The following is an 8,976-nucleotide window of genomic DNA, read 5'->3' on the forward strand; positions in this document are numbered from 1 at the left end:
GAAAGGAGAATGTTAGCCACTTTGAGACTCCTTCGGGTAGTGATAAAGCGGGATATCAAATCCAAACTCTTCTTCTTCTTTGGTAAAGGCTGTTCTCCAATTGGAGCACTTGCAGACAAGTGTTTCCCAATTGTTGGTGTTTAGACTACATTTTTTTAGTATTTTATATGAAGAAGTGTGCATGCGCACGAAAGCTCATACCATTGAGAAACTTAGTTGGTCTCTAAGGTGCTACATTTTTTTAGATTTGCCTTGAGGCTGTCTTTAAACCTCTTTTGATGACCACCAGCATTACGCTTTCCATTTTTAAGTTCGGAATAGAGTAGTTGCTTTGGAAGACGATAATCAGGCATCCAAACAACATGACTAGACCAATGAAGTTGAAGAATCATTGCTTCAACACTGGTGATCTTTGCTTCTTCCGGTACACTGGTATGCTGACCACGGTGGCAAGTGCTGATAGGGAAAGCTGAATTAGGAAGAGGAATTTTGAATGTCCTGATTTGGAGAGGCGTGTAGTCTGTTCCAGGGTTCAGGGGGCTTTTAAGGTTTAGGGGGGGGCTTTCAATATAACCTGTGTTTTAAGAAATAGGGGGTCACTCAGTACTGCCCACCCCTTGCTCGAGGGACTCACCCCGATCCCACAAGGTCTGCTTGCCAGTCAGAGAAAGTAATCAGAAGTTGAAACCAGCCAGGCAAGAAGCAAAGTGACTAGTAAGCCTGATCTTTATTTTATTGCAACAAGGTTTTCACTCCCAAAGGCTAGAGGAAGAAGCAGCCTCAAATAAAGAACGTAACGGCATTGTTTTTGCCAAACCATTACAGCAATCCCACCCCATGAAAAGAGTGGCAACAATAACACGTCATGGCATGTCACAGGAAGAGGAGGCGTTGAAGATAAATGGTAGTACCCGTCATGTCACTTGTCCATTAAAAGCTCTCTGCCTTTCACCTTTGGGTGAACGTTAATATTTTCCACTGACTTTACAATCGGTCTCACATCTCATTCTATTCACCTTGTTCCAAACTTATGAGGACTGGTTGAGGGAACTGTGTATGTTTAGCCTGGAAAAAAGTAGATTGAGTGGAGATATGCTAGCCATCTTCAAATCATCTAAAAGGCTGTCACATGGAAGATGAAGCTTGTTTTCTCCTGCTCTGGAGGCTAGGACCCAAACCAATGGCTTCAAGTTACAGGAAAGAAGGTTCCGACTAAACTTCAGGAATAACTTTCTGATGATAAGAGCTGTTTGACAGTGAAACAAACTATCTTGGAAGGTGGCGGACTCTCCTTCCTTGGAGGTTTTTAAGCAGAGGTTGGATGTCCGTCTGTCATGGATGCCTGCATTTGCAATTGAATCCATCTCTCACCATGTAAGAGCTAGCAGAGAACATAAACAGTTAATTATCAACCCTTCTCAGTTCTCAGATAGCTCTTCTTAGCTTCCATATAGACCAATGGAATTTTCCAGTTAAACCTTCGGCAACATACATACAAGCATTTTCCATTTCAATGTCCATTAAAACATTATACTTAACATGATGGGACACAGCTACAGGTGTGTTGACCTTAACAGGATGTGGAGCAAGCATTTAATAAGGAAAAATAATAATACATTGGTCTTCCATTCAAAAATCACCACCCCAAGGAAAATTTAGATGACCATATTTAAAATTTGAAGGGAGCCTGTGAATTGTCAACCAGGTAGTGTGAACTGATCACCCTTTTCTCACCCCTGGACTGCTCTTCCACCTTCCATGATGACATCATCTGATTCTGATTCTAATATTCTCCTAGCCCCTTCCTCACATTCTGCAGGGTTACCATAGAGACACCAATAAACAACTTTGTACCATCGCTGTTCCGTTGCCCACTTCTTACCGGACACTGGATCCATGAGAAGTGCAAGGACGGCTCTCCATTGGTTCATTTTATATTTGTGCTATTTCAGTGTTCCTATACTGGCATGGCAGGTAGGAAATTGTGCCATTTAATGTTCAGATGTTCTGTTTCATAGTCCCATGAAGCAGACAGAGAAGCCATTTGAAAAGTTGTTATAGCAGGGGAATGGAGTAAATCTTTCGACAACTTAGAGAAGGCAACATACATGGAAGCGGAAATAAGAGAAAAGGGAGAAAGGGGGATTCCATTAAAAAGCCACCAGTCACAAAAAGCTCCAGAGTCCCAGTACCACCCATGGGGTTTAGATAAGCCACAACTAAGGCCTATTCAGTGTTCAATGGGACTTAGTCTTGAATATTACTTTCACGAGATGTGCCAATCAAATCTGAGGCGCCTTCAAAATCACAGAATTATTTCGGAACCACTGTCAACCTACATTGCACTTTGTAGAATAAGGTACTTTGTACTTTGTCCAAAGCAGCTCACAAGCCAAGAGTTTCCAGGGAGCAACGGCACAGAACATTCACTTTGGGATGAAAAGCAGTAGATGAATAAGTACATATCCATAAATTATCTACTGATCCAGAGCCAAAAGAAGTTTGGTTTGATTCTGCTCTCATCTGAGAGCCAGAAACAGCAATTGTTCTTTGAGAGGAGTGGTGTCCTTAGAAAAATAGTGCTCTTTGTTGCTGTTGTGACCCCTATCTCACCAAATTATATAAACAGGTGACTTTAAAATGTGTAAGATTTAGCTGGTGCCTGTCACTTCACTAGGTATCCAGATTAACCTGGTCACACTGGGGGGGATCCCTACAATGGAAGGAGAGTGTAGTAGGGCTTGTTACAACTCAAACTGGCCATAACTTCAGTTACTCTTCAGTTCCCCTAACAGACGTCTTTCTCTTCCTGGCACCTTCAGTTCAGGCCAACTGCCCATGACTCTGCACTGCCTTTTGCATCATAACATTCTCTGGCCAGTTAGAATCTTGCTGGTTACTGTGGTAACAGGAGCAAACAGGTTCATATGATCTCAGTTCCATGGGTTCCCACTATGGGATGCTGACTAGAATTGACACTGAGCATGGGTGCATTTGAGGAACACTGGGGGAAAATTCACCCTCGTGTTTACCCTGAGGGGGTGGACAGAATAGCAGAGCATGAAAGACAGAATCTGCTATGGCAACAGCAGCAGGGTGGGGCTATTCCTCCATGGAAGAAAGAGGGAGGGAGATAGGATGGAACAAAGATTCCTCCCCAATGGGATCATAAGCAACCAGTTCAATTCATAAACTTTATTGCGCTAGCCAAAGGTGATGGCATCGTTCACAGGGGGAACAAAAGGGAAAACAACAATAACCATAAAAACATTTTTTTAAATATTTTTAGCAATTCCATGGCAAGTCTGCTAGAGATTATTTGTTGCATAAACTAGAATAGCAGGGAAATCTCAGATAAAATATGCCAGCTTAAATGCCCAAATCCCCTTTGGAGTAGACCGCTATTTTATCTCATAAGCAACCAGATACTAGGGGATAATAGAATAGCAGGAAGGCCTCAAGGCAGCAAAAGAAGGCCACCCACCTGCATTTTCCACAACCCTTTTCAAAGATCCTCCAGATTTAGAACCTCCAGCAACACGAGTTGGGGGAAAGCCAAACAAGGTGGGCATTGTTGAGCGCAGCATGCATTCATGAGGGGTTAAGGCCCAAAGTTAAGGAGGGATGGAGAGCAGCACTGAAGAGTAGAGAGGGAACTGAAGAAAAGGGTCTGTAAAATACCTAACAATTAGAAGTGGTAAAGAGGCTGACATGGGACATGGGTGGCATTGTGGTCTAAACCACTGAGCCTAGGGCTTGCCGATCAGAAGGTCGGCGGTTCGAATCCACGCGATGGGGTGAGCTCCCGTTGTTCGGTCCCAGCTCCTGCCTACCTAGCAGTCCGAAGGCACGTCAAAGTGCAAGTAGATAAATAGGTACCGCTCCGGCGGGAAGGGAAACGGCGTTTCCGTGTGCTGCTCTGGTTCACCACATGACCCGGAAGCTGTCTGCGGACAAACGCCGGCTCCCTCGGCCTATAGAGCGAGATGAGCGCCGCAACCCCAGAGTCGTCTGCGACTGGACCTAATGGTCAGGGGTACCTCAACCTTTTAAAGAGGCTGACCTAACAGTAAGAAAACCACTTTGCTAAGGAAGGGCTGATTCTTGCGAAGGCTGATCAGGAACTGCAGGGATCTTTACACTCCTGCTCCCTTTGTTTGCGTTGCAGATCAGGCTCCGAACAGCAGGCGGACCGAAGGGGGCAACAGCCAGCCTCAGAGCACCCCAGTGACTGCCAGCTCCATGGTGGGAGAATGTCAACACAGCCGGATCTCCCACTCATCAGCACCATGTGAGACCTGTGGTTGGCTGCGGGCTCAAGGATCAGCTCTGCCCTTCCAACCAAACCAAGGCAGCAGCACCACCCAGGGCTACCTTCATGGTGAAATACCTCTCTTGCAGGGTGTACAGAATGATCAGCAGCAGATGTTCACCCCAGTAGCTCTGCGTCCTTCTCTCCATGGGTGGGGCACAACTGGACACCTCTCAGTGCCTTTGTATGCACCACTGCAAACACAGCACAGGGACTTTGCAACGGCCAGGCCTATGAATCAATTATATAGACAACCTCACCTCCAGCTGGTTCAGCTGCAGCCTCCTGGTCTTGGTCCCATTCGCCCAACCTCCTTCCAGGACGGGGTGGGCCTCTACCACCATGGAACATTAGCCCCCATCCCACTGGAGCAGAGGAACCCCATCGTCCGGATTGGTAGCACTGTCCCTATGCCACCAGCTGCGAACAATGAAATGCTTCTGGTCCTCCAGCAACCCACCCTGGAACCTACCCCAGCCACTGGGTACTTTCCAGCTTCACAAGGTCTGTGCTCATCTTTGTAAAGGGATCGTTTGCTTTCTAATGGGTGTCTGGGACCATCTAACTCACCAGGCAATTAACCTAGCCTCAGTAGGTACCATTTCCTAGTACCATTTCCACATGGCCCTGCAATGTGGGTGAGCGTTGGGTATATTCTTATGGAACGGAGTAAGTTGCAATATCCAAAAACTGTTATCCTAATCTACGATGCAACCACATTTGGAATACTGTACAGTGCACAATTCTGGCCTCCCCCCTCAAAACAGGTAATTGAGACCTGGAAAAGGTTGAGAAAAGAGAAACCAAAATTATTAAGGGGTTGGAGTAACTCCCTTTTGTAGAACGGTTGGGGCCTATATTTCAGTTGGACTGACCTATAAGGGTATTATCCTTAATGAAGTCATTGAGTTGGTTTACTAATCCCTATTGATTCACATCATTTAGACCAGTGTTTCCCAACCAGTGTGCCTCCAGATGTTTTGGGACTACAACTCCCATCATCCCTAGCTAGCAAGACCAGTGGTCAGGAATGATGGGAGTTGTAGTCCCAAAACATCTGGAGGCACACTGGTTGGGAAACACTGATTTAGACTATGGGAAAATGGGCAACAGTTTTAGCTGTTTAACTGCCACTTCAAGATAAAAACAAATCACATAATGTAAAGGTATGGAAGGAACACCATTTATATTAGCTGCAAGATTATGATAGCAAGGGACAACCTCTTATCGCAGCAGAGAGACAAGTATGTTTAGAAAAACAATCCAATTTCATAGCTGAAGTTATTCATGGCTACTGGCCACAACAGCCATATTCTACCTTCCTTGTTCTCAGTTGCTGAGAATCACAAGTGGGGGAAACACTGTTGCACGCAGGTCCTCCTTGTAGCATCTGCTTGGCCACTCTGAGAACAGGATGTTGGACGAGATGGGCCTTTAGCCTGATCCGCCAGGGCTCCTCTCATGGGCTTATGTTCTTAATCCAAAACAGCATGTCATGTGAGCAGACCACACACCATATACTACCACCCATAATCCTCTGGGACAATGTTGGATTCAGGGTACTTCATACTATTCAGTTTCCCCGCTTTCACTTCATCACTGAACACTGAAATTTGAGGTGTATTAAAAAATGGACCCCAGTTTATATCACTGAAAACACATAGAGCCCAGTAGTGCAACTAGGCCACTTTAGCCCCTGAACCCACCTTTAGACAGTTGTGTGCATTATCTAGTTGGAAAGTCTATGGCTGCTGAGCCTCCCTAGGGAGAGAACAAGGCCTTCACTTACCTTCCTCTGGACAGAAGAAAGAGTAACTGAATTAATTAATTGATGGTCTTCCTTGTCTGTAGAATCACTGATCTCTCCTGATTAATTTCTTTCAGTGGTACACGTCCCACATGGACTTCAGGGGAGAGGAACAGTCAGTGCCCAAGTGACAGGTGTCCTAGGTGCATCTATAGCACAAGAAAAACTGGAAGGAACCCAGCTCAACGATGCTGGGCTGAATGGTAAGTGTGGGAACATACAGCGACTGAGACCATGTGCTTTCCAAGTGTACTTTCCGGGCTAGATGTCATGGCCCAATCTAGCACTTCTGATAGTTCGGCTAAGAATCTACACATGATAAACATGGATCCAGATCCATATGCCATTCTAAAACTTTATTTAATATGGAGATGCTCTATGGGAGTCTTGGACTTCCTCAAGTTTGTCTTAGCCAACCGGAGGAGATTCTTTGTCTTCAAACACTCAGTGCTATGCTTTCCATTTGTTTTCTTTCAGTGGTGGAACATCCGCCGCCACCTCCCCAACCAGCTGATGAAGAAAGTCTCCTCCGAGACGAGTTCCAGCTGCCAGAGGACCTCCTCTCCAAGTATCCCGAGATAGAGACCCTGATTGCTTCACTGGAGCCGCTTATTCCAGAAGGCCTATTTCCACCTCTTGCTTCCGGTGAGACAACCAAAGGCAGTGAAGGGGTGCTGATGGAGGGCTGCCTTCCAGAGGAAGCCCTGGGGAGCCACCAGTCATTAGCCCCAGTGTCCACAAGGTCTTTCAGAGTAGAGGCAAAGTCAATCCCGGACGCCCCTGAGTCATGCAAAGAGGTGCCAAAAGCCCAGCACCCACATTCCTTGGTGAATGATCCAAACATCAAGAGCGCAGAGGTGACCATACTCAGAAAGGGCTCAGCAACACAGGGACAGGCGCCACCTCCTCCAACAGATGAGCAGGATACAAAACTGAATAAGCCCTGGGGTAACCCATTGATCCAGCGCCCAGTTTACATCTTAAAAGATATCGGGTTTCCATTTCCACCAGATCCTCTGAGACCCAAATCCTTGAAGAAAACCCAGAAGTCAAAATGTGATTCCACCCAAAGCAAAGGCAAACGCGAGGGGAACGGGAAAATTGAAGGCAAAGCCATCAGCATGACAGGGAGACGAAAGTGGGGTGTTGCTGAGTCCCAGACATTAACCAAGCTCCCCAGAATCACTCTGGAACCTATCCCAGAGGGCTCTAGTAAATGCCAGCTCGCCCATGAAAAGTCCATGAAGCCAAAGGCATTACCAGAGATTAAGGGGAAAAGGAGAGGCCCTTTGACAAAGGCAGAAGCTTCACCAAAGTTTCCCAAGTGTTTTCTGAGCATAGAGGGAACAAGCATAACGGACTCTAAGGAAAGTCATCCTAGTCAGGAGAAAAAAGGTAAGGAGAAGAGAAAGCTTCCATTTCAAGAGGAGGGAAGTTTTAAAAACGAAGAGGACAATTCGGATAAAGGAAACTCCAAACATTGCCAGACAGGGTTGGAGAAAAATGAGATGGGACCTGAAACCAAAGAGAAGGCTGCCGTGAAAGGGAGCGCACCGGGTTTTAAAGGGAAAAAGATCAAGTTGGAAGACCGCCACTTGATGCCAATCCCCAGGACCAATCTGGCTTGGCACATGATGGAGTCTGTACAAGTTTTCCATCCCCTTGGGAAGAAGAACACTACATCCATGGCTACCAGAAACCTCCCTCCGGTAACTGCCGCCAGCAGTAGTTCTGGGAACTCACAGGCTCCACAGGAAATACCTCCTCTGAAGTCCCTGCATAAGCCAGTGCCCCCTCCCCAGCCCGCCTCCCTGCCAAGGCCAGCACCTTACTTGGCGCAGAGGCTGGCACCCCTCTCCGTTCCTAGGCAGCAATCTTCTTCTTCTTCCCAAAGACTGCCCACCCATTGTGAACATCCATTGCCAAAGCCATTGCCAAAGCCATCAGCTTCGCATGCCCACGAAGGATGGCCATCCAGCTCTCAGCTTCCCCACCCCAGCTGGTGGAGACCACATCCCCCCAATTCTGAGAGGCTGCCCACCCGACCTCACCGGCCAGCTGTGCCAGGTGAAATCCCCAGGTTCCTAAGCAACATCCGATCATCTGCAACGAGAGCTCAGTCCTTGCAAGTGCAACCACCAGCCTCTCCGCCATACCGAGGGGATACTTTTATTCCCTGGAGGACACCTCCAGACGACCTCGAAGAATCCTTGCCAATAACTGAAGAACAACGGCCCATCCGAGAGGCAATGAAAAGGCAAGCTCAGAGAGAGAGGGAGGAGGCATCACACTGGACTTCCGTAGGGAGGGTGAAATATTTTGTGGAGCGTGAGAAGGAAATGAACATTTCAAATCGGTATGGGTATCCATGGCGTTACTGAGGGGTCTAGAGGTTCCCTACATTGACTAAGGCGAGTCAGAGACTATTGATGAAAGTAGTGTTTACCTTTTGCCCCAACATATTCTTTTAGGAATGAGAGTAAGGTTATTCTAGAGCAACCTCATTGCTTCCACAGTGTGAGTTTACTATAGTTTGAATTATTCTAATTCAATTAGATTAAATTAATTTACTCTATTTAAACATAAAAATGTTTACAGTAGAACTTGCCAGTTGCTTTAACTTGAAAAATGTAATTATATTTTGTTTATCTAGCAATGAATTTATATATGAAAATAAAAATAGAAATATATAAAGAATAAGACAATATTGTAAATCAAGTATAAAAGCTACTCATCTTGCAATGGGGTCATATATAATGAATAGACCATGGAGCCACAGGTTAATTCTGTGTCCAGGACGGCTGTCTATCAGCTCCATCTGGTACGCAGGCTGAGACCCTACCTGCCTGCAGACTGT

The 8,976-nt window shown here is 46.2% G+C and overlaps 1 protein-coding gene across 1 annotated transcript; it reads left to right on the top strand.

The window, feature by feature from the left end:
* Positions 1-4,425: 4,425 nt before the first annotated feature.
* On the top strand, positions 4,426-8,500 carry LOC148683619 (uncharacterized). Its single transcript, XM_088656699.1, has 3 exons — positions 4,426-4,816; positions 6,197-6,322; positions 6,597-8,500. Exons 1-3 carry the CDS (start codon positions 4,426-4,428, stop codon positions 8,498-8,500), a joined length of 2,421 nt encoding a protein of 806 aa, XP_088512825.1.
* The last annotated feature ends 476 nt before the right edge of the window (positions 8,501-8,976 follow it).

This window comes from Zootoca vivipara, chromosome 13 (genome assembly GCF_965207765.1).
Source record: "Zootoca vivipara chromosome 13, rZooViv2.hap1.1, whole genome shotgun sequence".
NCBI classification, from domain to species: Eukaryota; Metazoa; Chordata; class Lepidosauria; order Squamata; family Lacertidae; genus Zootoca; species Zootoca vivipara.

What these genes read in the sequence shown, in the direction of transcription:
- LOC148683619 (XM_088656699.1), top strand. Translation starts at nt 4,426, where the DNA reads ATGTTCACCCCAGTAGCTCTGCGTCCTTCTCTCCATGGGTGGGGCACA. An exon ending in GTACTTTCCAGCTTCACAAG is followed by an intron (nt 4,817 to 6,196) that starts GTCTGTGCTCAT and finishes AATTTCTTTCAG; the next exon opens with TGGTACACGTCCCACATGGA. An exon ending in CAACGATGCTGGGCTGAATG is followed by an intron (nt 6,323 to 6,596) that starts GTAAGTGTGGGA and finishes GTTTTCTTTCAG; the next exon opens with TGGTGGAACATCCGCCGCCA.